At 51.6% G+C, this 21,270-nt stretch overlaps 1 protein-coding gene across 2 annotated transcripts in view; it reads right to left on the reverse strand.

Moving 5' to 3' along the window:
• The window catches only part of CFAP77 (cilia and flagella associated protein 77), a 167,815-nt gene that overhangs the window by 11,261 nt on the left and 135,284 nt on the right, over window positions 1-21,270 (reverse strand). For both annotated transcript variants that reach the window (XM_010372830.2, XM_010372829.1), the window contains one exon: window positions 20,296-20,397. In XM_010372830.2, coding sequence (XP_010371132.1) covers window positions 20,296-20,397 — 102 coding nt within the window. The remainder of the gene's footprint in view (window positions 1-20,295; window positions 20,398-21,270) is intronic.

Raw genomic sequence — 21,270 nt, forward strand, 5'->3', positions numbered from 1 at the left:
AATTAGCCGGTTGTGGTAGTGCGTGTCTGCAATCCCAGCAACTCAGGAGTCTGAGGCAGGAGAATCTCTTGAATCTGGGAGGTGGAGGTTGCAGTGAGCTGAGATTGTGCCACTACACTCCAGCCTGGGAGACTGAGCGAGACTCCATCTCAAAAAAAAAAAAAAAAAACCCAAGTGCTCAATGGCCCTGAGTGGCCAGTGGCTACTGCAGTGGACAGGTGGATGTAGAACATTTTTATCAGAAAGTTATATTTGGGCCAGGCACAGTGGCTCACGCCTGTAATCCCAGCACTTTGGGAGGCCGAGGTGGGGGATCACGAGGTCAGGAGATCAAGACCATCCTGGCTAACACGGTGAAACCCCGTCTCTACTAAAACTACAAAAAATTACCCAGGTGCGGTGGGGGGCACCTGTAGTCCCAGCTACATGGGAGGCTGAGGCAGGAGAATGGCATGAAACCGGGAGATGGAGCTTGCAGTGAGCCGAGATTGCGCCACTGCACTCCAACCTGGGCAACAGAGCGAGATTCCATCTCAAAAAAAAAAAAAAAAAAAAAAAGAAAGTTCTGTTAGACAGTGTTGTTCCAGATCTATCAGAACCAATGCATATAAATCTCAAAAACCCAATGTTGCTTGAAAAAAAATTTACAGAATGGAACCTAAGCATGATTTCCTTGACATGAAAAAAATAAAAAAACATACAAAATGCTTCCCTGTGTTGCTCCAACATATGTGTGAATCTGCTTAGACAGGAAAGGGACGGAAGGAAAAGAATGTTCTCAAAGGTCATGCCAGGCTCTGTCTCTGGGAGGGAGGGGAGTGAGCCCAGGGAGGGAAGCACAGAGGATTTGTTTTATTTCTACATGACTATTGTATTTTCCTCTTTTTCATATGAAAACACAAATATGGGTTCAAACTGCGTTTGTGGGAGGTGACCTGGGGTGAGGGAGGGCCTCCCCGTGCCACACACAGTTTAGAAAGAGTAACTCTGTTTTATGAGTTTCACTTATTGGAGATGTGGGTAGGATTCCAAACTTGAATACAAAGTTTTGCCATAGGAACTGCAGCCGCCAGTGGTGGGTGACGTTGGCTTACGTATGTGACTTCCTCATGGCCCTTCCTGTTGGGCTTATCCAGCTTCATGGGGGCTTCAATTCACCTCCATGCCTGAGAAAATATCTAAGACGCAGAGGCTCTCCCTGGGGGTGAGGCATTGCATGGCACCAGCCTTCTGCTGGGTTGAATGGCTCTGGTCCACAAGCTGAAAAGCGGGCTGCCTTTGCCTTCTTCCCCTTCCCTCTTTCCTTGCCTTCTTACCCTCTCTGCCTGACGCCTCTGCCACAGGTGGGGGGTTCAGGCAGCCACAGCCCTGCGGCTCTTCATGTTGGGAGGGCAGGGGCCATGTGTTTTGTGTTGAGCTTCCTGTCCAGTGTCATGCCTTGCTGTTGCTTGCGAAGCCATCCCAGAGACACGTGGAGTGTGTGTGTGTGTGTGTGTGTATGTGTGTGTGTGTGTGTGTGTGTACATGCACCACAATGGCCAGAAGAAACCAAATCCGGCGCTGTACAAATTGACAGGTCAATCAGCTTTTCCACAGTACTTTCTGAGTCCAGGTCCCCAACCCAGTCCCACCGCCAGGGCAGCTGAGCCAACAGACACCCCCCTCCCCATGCATTGAGCATACGAAGGTCCCTGAACTGCACACCAAGCTTCCAGTGCCAGGTCTGGAGACTGAGAAAGCAAAAGGGAGGATCTGGGGGGGTGAAAAAAAAAAATCTGCCAAAGAACTAAAAAAAAAAAAAAAAAAAAAAGACAGCCATAGAGATTTTAGTTGAGTTTTTAAGTGACAACTGCTCAGGTGACTGGGAGAGAGATTTTGCTTTAAAAGATTGAGAGGCTGTCTCCTCTAATGAGAGGCACTTGAAAATTATGGATCAGTCCCAGGTCAGTAATTCCTGTCAAGTTCGGGGCAGCTGGAGGTCAGAAGCCCTGGTAGAACACAGATTCATGCAGGACATTGTTGGAGAGCAGGTTGGGTCCTCAGCTCTGATGTAGCAGGTTGTCGTTTAAGTAATTAACAAGGGTAACAATCTCTCCTGAGACATCTGGTCCCCTAGATTGTTATTCTGCCACTGGCTCTCATTTCTCTGTGGTCCAAAAATAGATGAGCAAGGACACAGGACCCGACCCTCCCTGCTGACACATGCTGCGATTTCAAAGAACAGCCAAGCTCAGCTTGGAAAACAAACTTCCTGCCTTCCTGCAAGGTCTAATGTAGGTTCTCAAATGGCACCGGCACCACTCTCGGTGAACCGTGCCCAGGGAATGGGGAGGAGCAGAGACCTTGAGGGAATGGGACGGGGGACCACTCGTTTGACAAAGGAGGAGACTGAAGCTCAGGAAGGGTAGGACACCGGCCCAAGGACACCCAGCTACTAAGTGACAGAGCCCCAACAGGAATCCAGAGCTGTTCTCCATGGACTGACTGCAGGACTGCGGAACTTACCAGAGCAGAAGGAAAGTTAGATATTTGTGCCTTTGAAAATGAGAATTGATTTGCTCCTTCGAGAAGCCATACCAATGACTCCAGGTCATTCGCAAGGATTAGTGAAGGCCAGTCAGCAGCAGTTGAAATCAAAATTGAACAATGAAGCTGTTTGCTAGACGCTACTAGCAAAATAATTGGGTAATGCCAGTGCCAAGGTGGAGTGTGCGTGTGAACTTTCCATCAACCTCGGGTCAGCTCCTAAGCTTCTTCAGCTTCTAAGTTCAATAGGCTGCAGGTGAATGAGAGTTGTAGTGGAGGACACAGCAGACTCCCCTCCTCTGAGGCCAGACCTCGGTGGCCAATTATCACCCTGTTCTGGCCCCTAAAGTCAGAATCTAGGTGGTGATCACTCATCTGATTCAACTGGACCATCTTTTAAAGTGACTCTTTTTAAAAACAGTTTTATTGAGATATAATTCACAGACTATAAACTTCACCAATTTTAGCATGTTCTTAGGATTATACAACCACTTCCACGCTCTAAGTTTAGAACATTTCATCACTCCCAAAAGAAATTTTATAGCCATTAGCAGTCACTCCTATTCCTCTTCCCTAGCCTCTGGAAACCACTAATCTATTTCCTGTTGGTGTGGCTTTCCCTATTTTGGACTCTTCATATAAATGGAATTATACAATGTGGGGTCTTTTGTGACTGGCTGTTTTCATTCCCTTAGCATCATGTTTTCAAGGTTCATCCACGTTACAGCACGGAGCATCGCTTCACTCCTTTCCAGGGAAAAGTATTCCTTTGTATGGATGGACCACGTTTTTGTTACCCATTCATCAGTTGATGGACCTTGGGTTGCTTCCATTTTTGACTATTATGAGTAATGCTGCTCGAACATTCATGTACACGTTTTTGTGTGGATGTATATTTTCGTTTCTCTTGGGTGTTTATCTAAGAGTAGAATTTCTGGTTGATACGGGAGCTCTATGTTTAGCCTTTTGGAGAACTGCCAAAGTGTTTCCAACTTGGCTGCACCATTTTTGATTCCCACCAGCACATATGGGTGTTCCAGTTTCTCCATCTCCTCACCAACACTTGTTGTTGTCTATCATTTTTACTCTAGCCATCCTAGGGGCAGTGAAGTCCCATCTCATTGTGATTTTGATTTGTGTTTCCGTGATGGCTCATGATGTTGTTGAGCATCTTTTCATGTGTTTATCTCCTTTGGAGAAATGTCTGTTCCTATTTTTTGCCCTTTTTTTTTTTTTTTTTTTTTTTTGAGACAGAGTCTTGCTCTGTTGCCCAGGCTGGAGTGCAGTGGCACAATCTCAGCTCAATGAAAGCTCTGCCTCCCAGGTTTACACCATTCTTCTGCCTCGGCCTCCTGAGTAACTGGGACTACAGGTGCCTGCCACTATGCCTGGCTAATTTTTTTGTATTTTTAGTAGAGAAGGAGTTTCACCATGTTAACCAGGATGGTCTCGATCTCCTGACCTTGTGATCTGCCTGCCTTGGCCTCCCAAAGTGCTGGGATTACAGGCGTGAGCCACTGCACTCAGCCACCCATTTTTAAATTGAGTTATTTATCTTTTTATCACTGATTTTTTTTTTTTCTTTTTGAGACAGAGTCTTGCTCCGTCACCTAGGCTGGAGTGCAATGGCACAATCTTGGCTCACTGCAACCTCTGCCTCCTGGGTTCAAGTGAATCTCCTGCCTCAGCCTCCTGAGTAGCTGGGATTACAGGTCTGTGCCATCACACCTGGCTAATTTTTATATTTTTAGTAGAGATGGGGTTTCACCATGTTGGTCGGGCTGGTCTCGAACTCCTAACCTCAGGTGATCTGCCCACCTCGGCCTTCCAAAGTGCTGGGATTACAGGCCTGAGCCACAACACCCGTCCTTATTTTTATTTATTTATTTTTTTGAGACAGAGTTTCACTCTTGTTGCCCAGGCTGGAGTGCAATGGCACAATCTCAGCTCACTGCAACCTCTGCCTCCTGGGTTCAAGTGATTCTCCTGCCTCAGCCTCCTGAGTAGCTGGGATTACAGGCGCCTGCCACCACGCCTGGCTGATTTTTATATTTTTAGTAGAGATGGGGGTTTCACCATGTTGTCCAGGCTAATCTCGAACTCCTGACCTCAGGTGATCCTCCTGCCTCTGCCTCCCAAAACGCTGGGATTACAGGCATGAGCCACCGCACCTGGACTTTATTACTGACTTATAAGAGTAATTTATATATTCATCAACACAAGTCTCTTGTCAGACATATGATTTACAAATATTTTCTCCCATTCTGCTGGTTGTCTTCTTATTTTCTTGATAGTATTGTTTGAAGCACAAAAGCTTTCAAAGTTTAGTGAAGTCTAATTTATTTATTTTTATGTAGTGGGCTATATATTTTATTTCCCTTTCTATAAATATCATCTTAATATAGCATAAAAAGATAAGCAGTTTTAGGAATACCTAGCAATTTATTTTCATGACCTCTCTAAGGCAGGGATGGCAGTACTGTTTCATTTCACTTAGCTCTAATAGACTGGTGGTAGCTGATGGCCATCCTCTGTTACAAAATAGTCTAAGGCCGAACCTAGACAGGTGAAAAAAAGTACACAACGATTGATCAGTAAGGTCTGCCATGGGCACAGCAGGGAGGTAGAGTGCCACGTTTTCACTCTAAAAGATCAACGTGGAGTCTCCTATGGTAACTGGTGCTTATAAACTCAGAACTGAGGGAGGAGACATCTACATGTTCCACTGCCCTCAACTCTCTCACTCTTTATGCAACCTCAGGTTGCCCACAGCTGGGATAGCCAGCAGGTAGGTTGGAGCAAGGGGAGGATGCAGAGATGGAAAGAAAAGAGATGAGGAGGCCAGCAGGGCCTGGGGAAGGACTCCCTGCAGCCTTGTGAGTTACCGAGTGGTCTCGATTTGCATGGGGTGCCAGAAGGACTAACGAAGTTCCCATAGTCGGCTTGGGGAGAATAATGCCAGTTACTTTGAAAAAATCGGTTCTCCGGGTGTAGAGCAGGAGGAGGAAGCTTTTGGGAAACTGCCTTAACCAGGGCCTGTGAGGCAAGGGTGAGGTCCCTGATTAAATCTTGAGCGTGATCCTAAAACCATCCTCAGCCTTGAGTCTGGCTGGGACTGTCCTGCTGGTCAGTGCTCATCCCTGGCTGGGCTGGGGCCCAGCAGGCTCTGAGAGTTGACCGACTTCAGTGTGCACTGGGCTTCCTCCTGTGCCCCCACAGCAGTAGCTCTGGTTCCATCAGCAGGCCTGGAAGCCGTGGAAGCATCCATCACCTTAGCCTTGCATCTTGAGCCTTCTCTTTCTTTTTTTTTTTTTTTTTTTTTTTTTTTTTGAGACGGAGTCTCGCTCTGGCGCCCAGGCTGGAGTGCAGTGGCCAGATCTCAGCTCACTGCAAGCTCCGCCTCCCGGGTTCACGCCATTCTCCTGCCTCAGCCTCCCGAGTAGCTGGGACTACAGGCGCCCGCCAGGTCGCCCGGCTAGTTTTTTTTGTATTTTTAGTTTCACCATGTTAGCCAGGACGGTCTCGATCTCCTGACCTCGTGATCCGCCCGTCTCGGCCTCCCAAAGTGCTGGGATTACAGGCTTGAGCCACCGCGCCCGGCCGAGCCTTCTCTTTCAAACACCTGGGCCCAGGAAGAACCTCACGCTGGCAGCTGCTGTGCGCGGGCCAGGGACAACCTGGGGAGAGGGAAAGACCCCTTCCCGTTTCCTGTCCGCACCTTGGAGCCCCGTCCAACACACGCACCCAACACACACCCTGCACACACACACCCCAGGATGCAAATGATAACCGCCGCGCCATCACTTGTGAAGCTTGACAGAAAATAATGAGAAACACTAAATCTTTTATAAGGTCAACACTTGCCTTAGCTGAGCAGCTGTCAAACAAGAAAAGAATTTAGCGCCGGAGCCACGAAACTTCCATCGGCTCATTAAACCCAACAGGGCCCGGGCCTGGCGTGGCGGAGCAGACGCGGGGCCTTCCGTTTTGTGTCAGTAATTTGCGGTGGAGGAGGCAGAAGAAACAGCCAGCGCCAAAGGGGCCTGGGGGCTGGCTGGGGAATCGTTAGCGCGCCAGGAGCGGCCTCGGCTCCTAATTGGAAGCATTGGGCATTATCAACGGAGGATTTGCCTCAGTTCCCTGACAGCTCGTGGGCCCAAAATGATCGCCCACTTGTCAGTGTAAAAGACCATTAAAAACAAACCATTTTGATTTAATTGGAGGCGGTGCACCGCGGGGCCAGGTGAGGGGCTCGTCAGCCCGGCTCCCCCAAGCTGCCGCCCCCCTCTCCCTCTGTGTGGTGGGGCTCGGGGGGTGGGGTGGGACAGTGTGTGTGTTTTCCAGACTTTTCGCCTTTCAAAAACTGTCTGAGAAGGGAGTGAATGGGAGACGGAGGGAACTTCACAGCGACAGTGAGGCCGCTTTCAATGGGGTTGTCAACAAAGGCCCTGACAAGCCAAGCCGCGGGGGAAGGGGCTCTCCCTTTGCTTTGCAGAACGCAGATGATGGGAGGCTGCTCAGCTCTTTCTTCTGGAGGGGTCCTGCCGCAACCTGCCCACCCCTGCTTAGAAATATCAGGAGGGGGGAGGTCACGGCAGAGCCTGATCTTCAGTGGGGAGGAGGACTTCTTCTTTTATTGTGAGGACTAAGAAGTTAGTGAAGGGACTGTGTTGACGGAGACCCTGCTGAGGTGTCTTTGCGAATGGGACGGCCCCTAGAGATCTGGGGTGATGTCTCAGCAGGGTTCCCCCAGTGGAGGCCAGGGTGCTGACGATGCCTGCTTGAGAATCCTACATTGTCTCAGTATGAAGAGGGCGCTTGTATCAATATTAACTTAAACTCCTGGTGGGTTCTCCCACCGGGGCAGGTGCCTCCAAGCACACGGATCATCCATCTGTGCGCGGAACCTGAGTATGACTCCGAGTGGAGACTGCCTGATGCCAGGAACTGTATGTTTTGCATGTTGATTCTCGGTATCATGTACGCCGTGGGTGCTTGATAAATATTAATTGGCACTTGCCAGATCTCAGGTCTATATGTTTGTGTGTTAATCTCACCCCCGTCTCACAACGCGGAGATCTCATTTGCTGCTTTCTGCTTCTCTGACAAGACAACACACGCAGGACCACACAGGGCTGGGGGGCGTGTTAGGGAAAGGGCGGGAGGCACGCCAGCTGATCCCTTCCTAAGCCTCTACTGTTCATTCTGATGAAGGATCGGGCTGGGAGGAGACACCAGGTCCCTGGTGAGCACCAGATTCCAGAGCTCCAAGTTTTACTGCTGAATTTAGACAATGGGGATTCCTTAATTACTTTCTCTGGAAATTTACCTGACAGTGCTTTCTCAGGTAGCACAAGGTGCTTATCCAGCCACATGGTTCCTCGGTTGACAGTCTTTGATTTTGTGCTCGGTTGCAAATTAAGTCCTTTGCTGAGCCGTCCATGCAGTGCCCGTCAGGACTTTATTGCTCATTAATATAGGCTGTTGAACAACTCCTGCGTTACTGCCAGGGAAGCTGGGGACACACTCAGATGTTTGGTGTCCTCGGCCGATGGGGGTGCAGTGTACTGCAGTCAGGTTTGGTGTTGTTATTCCCCTTTTATCTTATTGGAATAATGACCAGGAAGGACTTTTTCTGGTATCTTTTAAGAAGGAGCAGAACCTTTCTGTGGCTGACGAGGCTATGCCTGACAAGTCACAAATAGGACTATTAGAGCTAAGTGTCCTCAGCTAGGTAGCAAAGATGTTAATGCCATATTGTAGGCATGGTTCTAGGGAACTGTCAGCAGACAGGAGGCCTTCAAAGGTCTTGGGGTAACTCTACTTTTAGAGGCACCCAGTAGACACCAAACAAATCTTGGCCAGATCGTTGGATGAACAGATGAACAGATGGATGAGGATGGATGGATGGATGGATGGATGGATGGATGGATGGTTGGATGGTTGGATAGATGAATGAATGGACAGATGGATGGATGGATGGATGGATGGATGGATGGATGGATGGATGGATGGACAGATGAGTGGGTCAGGAGCCTGGGGATGAGGCAACACAGCCCTTAGGAATGCATCCAAGATTCAGGCACCCTGAAGATCTCTGCTTTGCTCAGCTTAAACTCTAAGTGGAAGAAGTGTTTCACTTTCTTCAATATTTGTACCTGTCTCCTTCCAAGTAATCTGAAGGCATCTGGCAGATTGCATGCAATGTGAAACAAGGTGTTTAAGGTCTGGGCACAGTGGCTCATGTCTGTAATCCTAACATTTTGGTGGGCCAAGGCGGGCGGATCTCTTGAGCCCAGGAGTTCGAGACCAGCCTAGGCAACATGGTAAAACCCCGTCTCTACAAAACATACAAAAAAATTAGCCAGGTGTGGTGGTATGCACCTGTAGTCCCAACTACTTGGGAGGCTGAAGTGGGAGGATCACCTGAGCCTGGGAAGTCGAGGCTGTGAGTGTGCCACTGCGCTCCAGCCTGGGTGACTGAGTGAGACCCTGTCTCAAAAAAAATAAAATAAAATAAAATAAAAGGTTGCATAAAGCATAGTCTGAAGAAAAGTGTAACGACTCTCAGGCCCCTGGTTTTAACAGATTCCAACTCTTGCTCAATTTCTGTTACATGAAGCCAAATGGAGCACATTCCATCATGTCAAGCATGTTTTTTCCACAACAGAAGGGACGACAGTGCACTCAATGGTTAGGGACGCAGGGCTTTGAGTTCCACAGATCTGAGTTCCAATTTTGGTCCTATCGCTTTCCAGCTGTGTGCCCAGGGGCCTCAGTTTCTCACTTGCAAAGTAAGGATCATACTACCCATCCTGTGGGGTCATTGCCAAGCCTGGCATGGTGCCTGGCACACAGTGTAGGCATTGAAGACATGGTGGCTTGTACTGTTATTACTGCTATTAGTAGTACATGAATCCGACTAAGCTTCTTCCTGAAATTGCCCTCCAGCAGGGAATTTTCACAGAGATTCTTGTATTAAGTGATTCAAGTAGCACTGATAGACAGCTTCAGCCACAATTTTATTTAAAAATATATAGAAATGCAGTGCAGCTTGACAAATCTACAGGTAGAGAATGCAGCATGGACTGGTGGAGACCGTGGCGCCTGGGCGGTCCACTGTTGCTGCAACGCAGGGTTCCCCCTTCCAACATTCAGAACTCTGCCCCGGGGTGCAATCAAGACCCTGGTTGCCTGTGAAGAAATGGTATCTGACTTTGGGAATTTGCAGGGCTGTCATGTAGAAGGGAGAGAAGGTGATTCCACGGGGCTCCAGAAGCAAGAAACACAATGAGGAGAAGGTAGAAGGCAGATTTCCACTGCACTTGAAAAAGAGCTTGCTATGGACTGAATGTGTCCACCCAAAATTCACATATGATGCTTGTTTGTTTGTTTGTAGAGACAGAGTCTCACTAAGTTGCCCAGACTGGTCTTGAACTCCTGGCCTCAAACGATCCTCCCACCTCAGCCTCGCAAAGCGCTGGGATTATAAGCAGGAGCCACCACGCTCAGTCAACAAAATGCGTATGTGAGTCCCTGACCCCCAGTGTGATGGCATTGGAGATGAGGCTCTTGGGGAGTTGATTAGGTTTAAATGGGGTCGTGAGGGTGGGGCCCCCATGATAGAATTAGCGTCCTTATAAGAAGAGACACCGGAATGTGTGCTGCTTCTCTCTCTTTCCAGCAAGTGAGGACTCGGTGAGAAGGTACCTTGGCTATATGCCAGGAAGAGGACCCTCACCAGAACCCAATCATGCTGGCACCCTGACCTTCGACTTATAGTCTCCAGATCTAGGAGGAATAAACATGTTGTTTAAGCTCCTCAGTCTATGGAATTTTGTTACAGCAGCCTGAGCTGACCAAGACAGAAGTTCATAAGCCTTAGGGCTGTTTAACAGACAGAGGCGGTCTCCAGCTGCCCATCTCCCTTTGAAAGCCCCATCATGCCTCATGTCAAACATATGAAAACACATCCACCTGCCACAGTAAACACATATTTGAACGTAACTGTAAGAGTGGAGTTGACATGACCCTGGGAGCTGGGGCAGCTGGCTTGCTGAAAATACAGGTTTGGTGGCTGCCCCAGACCCACTGGATCAGAGTCCTGGGGGAGCCCTGGACTCTGCATTTTTTTTTTAAGATGGAGTCTCACCCTGTCACCCAGGCTGGAGTGCAGTGGTGCGATCTTGGCTCACAGCAACCTTGACCTCCCAGGTTCAAGCAATTCTCCTGCCTCAGCCTCCTGAGTAGCTGGGATTACAGGAGCCCACCACCATGCCCAGCTAAGTTTTGTATTTTTGCTAGAGAAAGGGTTTCACCATATTGGCCAAGCTGGTCTCAAACTCCTGAGCTCAAGTGATCCTCATGCCTTGGCCTCCCAAAGTGCTGGGATTACAGGCATGAGCCACCGCACTGGGCCTTAGACTCTGCATTTTAAACATCTCCTCAGAGGACCCCAGGCATAGCCAAGTTTTCGCATAACTCATCTACCAGAGCAGCTTCCAGGGCCTCATCCCTCCCAGAGGCTTTGTTGCCCCATGACCCTCCCCTAGCCAGGCCTGTGCCACGGGCTTCCCATGCATGATTGCACCTGGTCCTCTCTTTTGCCGCCCCCACTTCACAGATGCAGACCTGGGGTGGGCACCAGGCAGACTGGGACCTGCAACTGCTCTATGTGGCTGCCCAGCCCACAGACACAGCCCTCCTGCTGGGCTCGGCCTCAGCGTCCCACTTTTAATGCAGTAAGCCTGAATCCAGGATCAGCCGCCTCTTTCCTTTTTAGCCTTGGGGCCAAACTGCAATTTAAAAGATGCCCGAGGTTTTATCAAGGTCTAGAAGCTTTTGGGGCAGTGGGAAGTTTGGTTTATTGCCAGGGCTTAAATCAGCCAGAGCAGGCCCGGCCACGACACTCTGGACACTCATAAAATCCCTCATTCCTGACCGCCCTGCACTTTCCTTCCCAGGTCCTGCATTTAGCCCCGCACTGGCGCGACCTCAGTTGCAGGTCTTTAGTATTTATCAGCTTTTTTAGAGCCTGAGGCTTGGAGGCTGCCAGCCAGAGTCCAAGTCCCCACCTGGCCACATGCTGATCAGGCATGTGACTTTAAGCTTTGGAACCTTAGCCTCCTTGCCTCAGAGACGGGGTGACTCATCTCTACCATGTGGGGTTATTGAGAGTATTGACATGAAATGGGATAACTCACAAAAGCACCCAGGCTTGGGCCGGGCGTGGTGGCTCACGCCTGTAATCCCAGCATTTTGGGAGGCCAAGGTGGGAGGATCACTTGAGGCCAGGAGTTCGAGACCAGCCTGGCCGACATGGCAAAACCCTGTCTCTACTAAAAATACAAAAATTAGCCGGGCGTGGTGGCGGGTGCCTATAATCCCAGCTACTCAGGAGACTGAGGCAGAAGAATTGCTTGAACCCAGGAGGCGGAGGATGCAGTGAGCCAAGATTGTGCCACTGTACTCCAGCCTGGGCAACAGAGTGAGACTCCGTCTTAAAAAAATAAAATATAGTTTAAAAAAAAAAAAGCACCGAGGCTGGCACTCAAGAAGGAGTCAGGATGTGTGAGCTATTGATGTTATCATTGCTGCTGTCTAGGAACTCTGTCTTTAGGATAACTTCTCCCCTCCACTCTCCCGGTCATTGGACTTTGGTCAACCTACCCACATTTTTTTTTTTTTTTTTTTTTTTTTTTTGCACCACCCTAAGGCATCATTTCCTAGGACTTCTTTGAGGAGAGGAGGGGAAGAAGACAGAATCAGTCTTCATAAAACCTCCCCATTGTCTTACTTTCCCTCTACCCCAAATGTGTTCACTGACGCCATGTACTTTGTATCTCTGAGGGTAGCCAGTCAGGCTGTGTTAGCCAGCATCTTGATCCATTTCACCTGCAGCTTTGCCAGAGTTCAGTTTGAAGGAACCTTGAGTTTATTCCAGGAAATCATCTGATGCCATTTATGGGCAAGAACCTGCTGCCAGCCCTGTGTCAGGTGGCACTGTGTCAAGTGACGCCATGTCAGGTGGCTTTGGGTCCCCACCCCACCAACCTCGCTGGGGTCGGGGGATGGAGGCTGACAAGTGGGGACACTCAGAAACCAGAAGGAACCTGGGCAACATAGTGAGACCCTGTCTCTACTAAAAAGTTAAAAATTAGCTGCGGGCCTGTAGTCCCAGCTACTTAGGAGGCTGGGGTAGGAGGATCACTTGAGACTGGGAGGTAGAGGCTGCATTGAGCCATAATTGTACCACTGCACCCCAGCCTGGGCAACAGAGTGAGACCCTGTCTCAAAAATAAAAAAAGCTTCAAGGGAGATGTTGAGGAAGATGCTACTCCCCAAACTCCTTCCCAAGCCAGTGGGATTCTCTCTAGATCGTAGGATTCTCCTGGAGATGAGCTAGAAGTCGGAAGAGGAAATTGGGGACCCCCCAAATTCCATCAACTCCCCAAATTCAACATGAGACTCTTGCTGCCTCTAGAAATTAGAAAGATGTGACTGATGCCCAAACCAACTGTCTTACTCATTGATTCTGATGATTTTCAACAAAAACCTGAGATACTTTTGCATATAATCAGGGAGAACCACCTTCTGGATTAGACAAAAAGCTTCTGGAGCTAGAAGGATGAAGGCGGCAGCCGGGCTGGGGGCTCCCAGGTTGCAGGACTGGTCCTGTTGGAAGTGTCAGCTTTGGTCATCTCTTCACTGCTGGCCTCTCCAGGCCCCACCACAGACACTCCCAGACTCTGAGTGCTGCTCTAGGAACTTGGCTGCTATTCCCCCATCACTCCCCACATACACAAATGCCTCCTTTCCTCTTGTCTCTGCCCCAGACCTTCAGCTCTGGCTATTTGTGGCTTGCCAGTATTTGAGCAGCAATGTCACCTCACGAGCAGGTGCCTAAAAATTCTCTACCTCTGAGGTGCCAGATTATGTAAAACCAATTAAGCTCCTGCTTTGTTTTTTTTTTTTTTTTTTTTTTGTAAATGAGACAGTCTTGCTCTGCCACCCAGGCTGGAATGTAGTGGCACAATCTCTGCTCACTGCAACCTCCACCTCTGGGGCTCAAGTGGTTCTTCTGCCTCAGCGCCACCGAGTAGCTGGGATTACAGGCGCCTGCCATCACACCTGGCTAATTTTTGCATTTTTAATAGAAACGGGGTTTCACCATGTTGACCAGGCTGGTCTCAAACTCCTGACCTCAGGTGATCCACCCACCTCAGCCTCCCAAAGTGCTGGGATTGCAGGTGTGAGCCACTGTGCCCGGCCAAGCTCCTGCTTTCATCCCTGTAGCAAGTCAGCTCGTCTGCAGGCTGATCCACGTAGAATGGGGGGGGTGTCTGTATTTAGAGAGGAAGACTCCATCAGGGCCTCTGAATCATTCTTCCCATTGCCCTGTTTCCACATGTGACACATTCCATTCCTGTACTTGGTGCCCTCCACAGTGACACAGGATGATTCTTATTCTGCTGCAAGGAAGCAACAGGATTCTTAAAATACATCACTGGTGCAGAGATCCTTGGAGGGGTAGTAGATCTGGCAGCTATCCTTCCCGGGGTCAGATACACCTTTGTAGAGGTCTGCCCATCTTCATTTTAACCAGGCAAGCCTTGTGGAGAGGCAGAGGCGGCAGGGTGGACAGACTAGGAGTCCGCTTGGGGGGTTTAGCAGAGAGTTAACTTTCCAGCCAGCTATGATTTGTAAGAGAGCTTAAAGGTGGGAAAGAAAATCCTTTTCTTAGATTCAGCAGCTTTCACTAATCAGCTGCATCTCTGGGTGTCACTGCTTGGCTGGCTGCTGAGATATGTTTTTTTCCCTCCATCTCCTGTTCTATTAGGGAAGCTAGGGGACCCAGGAGACCCGAGGCAGGGTTATTCTTCCACGAACAGAGGAGTCTGATCCCAGCGTTCAGAGCACAAAAGCTTGTAAATCAAACTGTTAGCTTAATAGCTTGGGCCATTATTCTAAAGCAGTGGGGCTGAAACCAAAAGCCAAATGAAAATATAGTCAATTTGTTCATACTTTAGTGACTGAACGACTATGTAATGTTGGTGGGTATTGGTGGTGTAGAGAGACAAGGACTGTGGGGGCAGGGGCGGGTGTTCTGGGGGTGGGGGCGGGAGGGGAATGTGGAGACCACCCCCCCCCCCAGATGCTTGGGCAAGCCCCCTTCTAAAATGGATGTTGGGTCTCTAATTATAACATATACATTTTATGATAAAGATCCAGACTCCAGAAGTCAGCAGGCTTCGCTGCTGGAGCACAGCCCTGACCTTCATGCCCGAGGGAAGCTGAATATGCAAAACCGGACTTGGCCAGCAGCATGCGAACGTTTGGTGAGACATCAGGAAGAACTGAGCTCAAAGCTGGGGGTCGAACACTGGGATGAACACCTGGGGAAGAACTCAGGATCTCCATCTTTTAAACACATTTTAAATGAAAAAAATGCAAAGCATATAGAAAAGAGCGTCAGAGAAAGGAAAATCAGCTTCAAACCCCACCCCCCCCAAAGATCACCACTGCTACCATTTGGGGGGCCCTCGTGCCAAACGTCTGTAGGCATTGTGCACTCAGATGCTTGGGAGCTTCTCTCCAGACGGGGTCCCGTGGCATGGACTCTTTTACCCAACAACATGTTATTAAAGTGGCAATAAATACAGATCACAGCCATGGTTGTCAAGGTCTCCTAACGTGTACTTGAGCTGTCTCTTCATCAGTGGCATCCCGTCTTTCGCCACTGTCATCGGCCACAAGCTTTTGGGGGCACTCGCTCTCCATCTTTGGGCAGAAGGATGTACCGTCTGCTTTGTGTGGCCATGCACGTGGGGCTAGTTGAGAACCAGAGGAAGCGCTGTTAGCCAGGGCCCCAGAGAGGGCTGCCTGGGCAAGTAGGGGTGTCTGGACCCTGCCTGGGGAGCCCTGAGGTTTCTGCAAAAGGCACAGGAACAGGGTGGGCCGGTCCATGCAGAGTTACGTTTCATGGGGCTATCGTTATGGGAGTGGACTCCGCCCTTCAAGCAAGGTTGGTGTCTCCGGACCATTTCAGGCTGCGGACATGGGGAACCTGGGGACACCCGAGGACACCTAGGGCAGACTTTCTCCAGACTTCCCAGCCCAGGTGTCCAGCTGTGCAGCTGCCTGTGTTTTGGTCTGTCTGTCCATGTCACCCCAAGCCAGTGGCCAGCAGCCCCACGGCGGCAGTCACACCCGAGTCTGGCCTGTTTGCCAGCATAGTGTCAGTGCAGGGAACAGGGCCCGGCACAAAGGCGCAGGTGGAAAAGATTTGTGAATGAGCGAGTGAATGAATGAATGAATGATCTCCACAACCATCCTCATGGCAGGTGCCATTTATAGGCAGTTAATATGGGCCAGGCGTTCTGCTAAACATGGTTCACACGTTCTCTCCGGATCCTCCCAGCAGCCCTGCCAGGGGAGCATTTGTTAGCCCATTTTATGGAACAGGAAGTGGGTCGCGGACAGGTAAAGCCACCTGACAGGTAGGTGTGGCAGGGTCACCACTTGACCCCATCTGGCTGTCCCTGGAGTCATGTGTGCACACAGATGTACCACACTACTCCCTGCTGGCCTTGCGGTCTGCCCTGCAGACCTAGAACACCGGGCCAAAGGGCAGGGGAGCATCTCTATCCCCCCAGGGCACAGAGGGCATCGGCCTCAGTCCAGCAGCTCCTCCATTCAGGGACAGGAGACAATGAGTTCATGTCCCATCCCCAAACTGAGCACCTGAGAAGGATCTGAGCTGCTCCCCCTGCTGGCTCACCCTGGGTTTGGGGTCTGCACCTCCAAGAGCTCCCATTCCCTCCCACGTGGCTCCTGGGCCAGTGAGCTGGGAATCACAGAATCTTGGATTGGAAGGGACACTCAAGAACTAGTCCCACCCACGCATTTTCATATGAGGAAACTGAGGTCCGGAGAGCCCAGGCATAACTGTCCTGGAAGGAGGGCCCCTCGCTGGCTGCTGGCTAAGCCCCCTCCTGGGCTCCGGCCACCCGGGGCAGTTGCTGGTGGCACAGACCAGAAAGAAGACATCTCTGTACTGCCCTGCCTGGAGGGAATGCACGGTGGGGGACGTGTCCTCTTCCCTCTTTGGTCCCTCTCCTCTCTTCACCCTGTAAGTGGCCCGGGTCGTCCGGGGCGGGGGTCTCGGCAGCCCCTCTGGCGGGGCAGCCCCCTCGTGGCTGGCGGGGTCGGTGCAGCCGCCGCGCCCTGCCTGCTGCTTTTCCATGTGAAAGGTGTTTAATTATTTCTGACAGAGTTCAGCGTCGACATCTGTTCGTGAGCGGGGAGAGTCCATTTAGGTTATCCATCACCGTGACAGGTTCAACTTTTTTGGAAGCGCTTTTCCCTTCATAATGGGGCCGGGGTGGGGGCAGCAGATCAGCGGCAACGCCAGGCGCAGACAAAGGCCCTCCCGGGGCTTCACGCGCGACACGCACCGCAGAGAGCAGCTCCACCGGGGGGAGCGGCCCTGGCTGCCCGCCCGGACCTCTGAGTCCAGGCCCAGTTGGTGGCTGCCGGGATGGTGGGTGCTTGGGTGCTTGGTTTGGGAAGGGGAGAAAGGGGAGGCTCATCAGGTCCGTAACAGGCTTTTAAATTCTTCTGTCACTCTGGGCTGTACTGGCGGTTCCGTCTTTCATACCCTCATTCATTCATTCCACAGATGTTCACTGACCCCCTCCTCTGTGCCAGGCACCCTGCTGGCCTCTGGGGACAAGGTGTGGAACTGATAGGCACGGTCCTGGGGGGCTCACATTTTACTGAACAAGATGGAAAACATTACCCAGTTAATTAATTGCAGAGTTAAGTGACGGGAAGGGGAAGAAAGGGCCCCTTGGTGGCGAGAATGGGGACCTGTGGGTGGGGCCTGGAGGTGAGGTAAGAGGTCCTCGGGAGGCCCCGGGGCTAGAAGACCCCAGATTGGACCCAGACTCTACTTCTCACCTCTCCAAGCCTCAGCTTCCACATCAGTAGAATGGGGGCATGATATCTATGCGATGAGGCATGCTCAGCCCCGGGTGCATTCTAAGGGCTCAGTAAATACTTTTTGTTGGTGTTACTTCCTGACAAGGAGGGGACTGCATGTGACACCCATAACGGCAGCACTCTGTGGGTCTAAGGGTCTCTGCTGGGTTGGACAGGGCGGCATCCGGGGATGAACCCTGCACAATTCCGCATTTCCCTTGGCCCCGGGTTTCCGGCCAGTAGGATAGGGAGACAGCCTGCAGCTTTAACTCCCAGCATCCTGCGAATATCCTCGGAAAGGAGGAAAACACTCGACAGATACTGTGGCTTGCATGTTGATTTTCTTTCTCATGATCTTTATGGCCTGATAGGTCACGTGTACCAGCTTGGGCCCTGCCATCAGACACACCTGGCTTCCTGGCCCTGCCACTCTGTGGAGGGCCTCTGCCTCTCATCCACACCACCCGGTCAGGACGCTTGTTCTGAGGATGAAGTGAAGGAATATGCACACATGACCTCACACAGTGCCTGGCACGGAACAGGAGGCCATCATTCCTGGTTTGCTATTGTTCATAGCCATATGTCAGAATAATGGTCTCAAGACTGGCAGACCTCTGGTCAGCTGAGTCAAATCCCCTCTTTTGAAAATGGAAGCTCATTCTATGTGCATTTAGCTCCTATTCCGGGCCAGGCACCATGGGACACAGGTGAGTGAGACCGGAGCTCCCAGCACAGGTGTAGCACTGTTACCTGGAGCCCTTTCCTTGCTCTGCTGAGGGGAGACCACCTGAGTCTCCTGTGTCCATGGTCTTGGGCTCTAAGTCAGAAAGGAGGGGGCTGAGTGGGGCTGGGAGTCAAAGGCTAAAGCAGAGTGCTGCAGAGGGCAGCCCATGCCAGTGGAACGCTGGGTCCCAGTCCCTCCTCAGGCAGCGTCCCCACGGACCGCAGGGATTCTCACAGAGAAAAGAGCAGGGAGGTGGCTGGGTGTGGTGACTCAGGCCTGTACTCCCAGCATTTTGGGAGGCCCAGGCACGAGGATCACTTAAGCCCAGGAGTTCGAGACCAGCCTGTCCAACATGGCGAAACCTCATCTCTGCAAAAAATACAAAAATTCACTGAACATGGTGGTGCAAGCCTGTGGTTCCAGCTACTCAGGAGGCTGAGGCAGGAGAATGGTGTAAACCCGGGAGGCGGAGCTTGCAGTGAGCTGAGATCCGGCCACTGCACTCCAGCCGGGGCGACAGAGCGAGACTCTGTCTCAAAAAAAAAAAAAGAAAAAAAGGCAGGGAGGAAAGACCACAGCTAGAGCCAGGATGAAGGCTGTGGATGGAATCTGCTGAGTGAGTGAGAGAGCAGGGGAAGCAGAGGAAGTGACATGGCTGGAAAAGGCAGAGAAGCTAGAGATGAGCCATGCTGTTGAGGGCAGGAGCAGTGAGAGGAGCTGCAGAGCTGCAGTGACTCCCACTACCTCCTGAGTGTGCTCGGCCCTGTTCCTCCCTTGACGTCTGCTGTGCATGGAGGCAGCGCACTGACGGGCGGCGGGGCGCATGGTCATTGACATATGCTGGCAGAGGCCACTTGGGCAGAACATGAGAGGCCGCGTCAAGGGGGGCAGAGCAGGTTTCTCCGGTGAAGCTCTACAGCCTGTTCGAGTGCATTAGGCTCAGAAAAGCACCGGCCCTTCATTGTTTAAATTGCAGTTTAATGTGGCACAGCAGCCGGGCCTGGCTGGCCAGGAATGTTGCTTTGTGCAGCTGTCTTCCTGGGGCCAGGCGAGTGCCTTGTGGCCTCCTAGAAAGGCTCCCTCTGCCTGAGCTGAGCACACGCAGCTCCTTCGGCCCCATCCTGAAGCCACTGTTCCCAAATATCCCATTTTCCTTTCTCCGTATGGTGCCCCCGGCTCTTACACTGACTGTTCTTTCCCTGCCAAAAGCTGTTGAAGATGAATCCCTGTCTGGGTGCTACAGGGCTACGTGCTTGAGAGAACGCCGGTTGAGTTCTGAGGCCAGAATGTGGCACGTTCCCTGGGTCCTTATCTAGGTCAGTCTGGGTACATGTTGCACACTTGCCCCAGTCCTTGGTAGACCTTTGCTCCTCTCTCCCCAGGGACATCGCTCTGTGGGAGGTTCATGTTGGTTGGCATTCATCTGTCTTGCACCCCAAAATTCCCAGCCCAGGATGTCATGCATCAACTACCCCTTCCCCGGAGGGAGGTTTGGCCCAGACAGCCTCTGCCCCAGGGAGACAGCCCCTGCCCCGGGGAGACAGCCTCCGCCCCAGGTGGGCAGTCTCCTCCCAAGTGGATAGCCTCCTCCAGGTAGACAGCCTCCTCTACAGTTAGATAGCCTCCACCCCAGATGGACTGCCTCCTCCCCAGACGACAGCCTCCTCTAGGTAGACAGCCTCTGCCTCGGGTGGACAGCCTCCTCTACAGGTAGACCGCCTCTGCCTCAGGTGGACAGCCGCCCAGCCTCTGCACCCAGATGGTCTGGGTTCAGCCCAAGACTCTGCCACTCCGCACCATCCACTATGTTCCCTGTCCGGAAAATAGGCCTGGTACCAGCAGCTGCCCCCTTCAGTGAATGTGAACAGTCATGGAGATGGTACACATAGGCTCAGCTCCGGGCCTTAGGAAGTGCTCAAGAAACATTAGCTGTTGCTGCTGCTGTTGTTGTGCTAATCGATGGTGAGAAGCCCACAGAACTTAGAGACAGCAGGTAAAGACCTGGCAAGGTGAGCAGCAGCCAGCATGGTGCAGGGAGGGGCACGGATGAAGGTGACACTGACCTTCTGGAAGTGAGGCATGTGCCACAAGGTGTCCAGCTTCACGGGCGGCTTGTACTTCCTCAGCTGACTACTCCGGGTCTCATACAGCTTCCCAAGGACCACCTGCAGACCAGGGAAAGGCAACGGTGAGATGGTCGCCCAGCTATTTGGAGAAGGCCATGCTGAAGGGATACAGAGACAGAGGGCTGGGATTCTTGGCGTGGCAAGATCCTCGGTCACTTTCCTTCCAGCCCCAGCCCTTCTCCAAGGCTGTTTCACACCACCTGCTTCCATGGTCCTGTCTCTGGCCACAGCTTAGGAGACTGGGGGCGGTGGGACCCCAGAATACCCGGAGCATTCCAGTCCCTGGAACACGTGGGATTCCAGCGTGCAGCCACCCTGAGGGCATGGATAGTGTCTCGGTCATCCTTGAACTTGTCCTCCATGGCTAACGTAGTCCTAGTGGGTCCCCAGGACTCCATGGTGTCTGAATGAAGAACTGCATGATTCGAGTGGTTAGTGTCTCTTAGAACCGGCCCTCCATGGCCTGCTCATGCAGGAGGAGTGAGAGCTTATTTGGGGGACTCAGGGACCCCTCACCATGGTGTCTCTGCAGGTGTGATTTCAGAGACACAGTAGAAGCCCCTCTGCTGCTGACCTGCGTGCCTGTGCCCTCTAACAGGTGCCAGCAAGTCCACTGTTAGAGCCACGTAGCTCATAAGGTCTGTTCTGGGCTGACCCAAAAGACTTGGTTCGGCTTTGACTGTGTCATGTCCTGAGATATGTGAGGGGACAGGGCATAGGCGGCTGGGGATGGGCTGGAAGCCCTGGTCTGGGAGTCATCAGTATTGGCTGCAGCCAGAGCCACAGACGTGGCTCAGGGCAGCCCCGGGGGAGTGTGGGGACAGAGGCCCTGCTGGAGTAGCCCTGAGGCCAATGCTGCCAAGTCCTTTATCTCAGGGCTCGGTTATGAGGGGCCCAGTGCATGAGTTCACA

Source organism: Rhinopithecus roxellana, chromosome 16 (assembly GCF_007565055.1).
Source record: "Rhinopithecus roxellana isolate Shanxi Qingling chromosome 16, ASM756505v1, whole genome shotgun sequence".
Classification (NCBI taxonomy): domain Eukaryota; kingdom Metazoa; phylum Chordata; class Mammalia; order Primates; family Cercopithecidae; genus Rhinopithecus; species Rhinopithecus roxellana.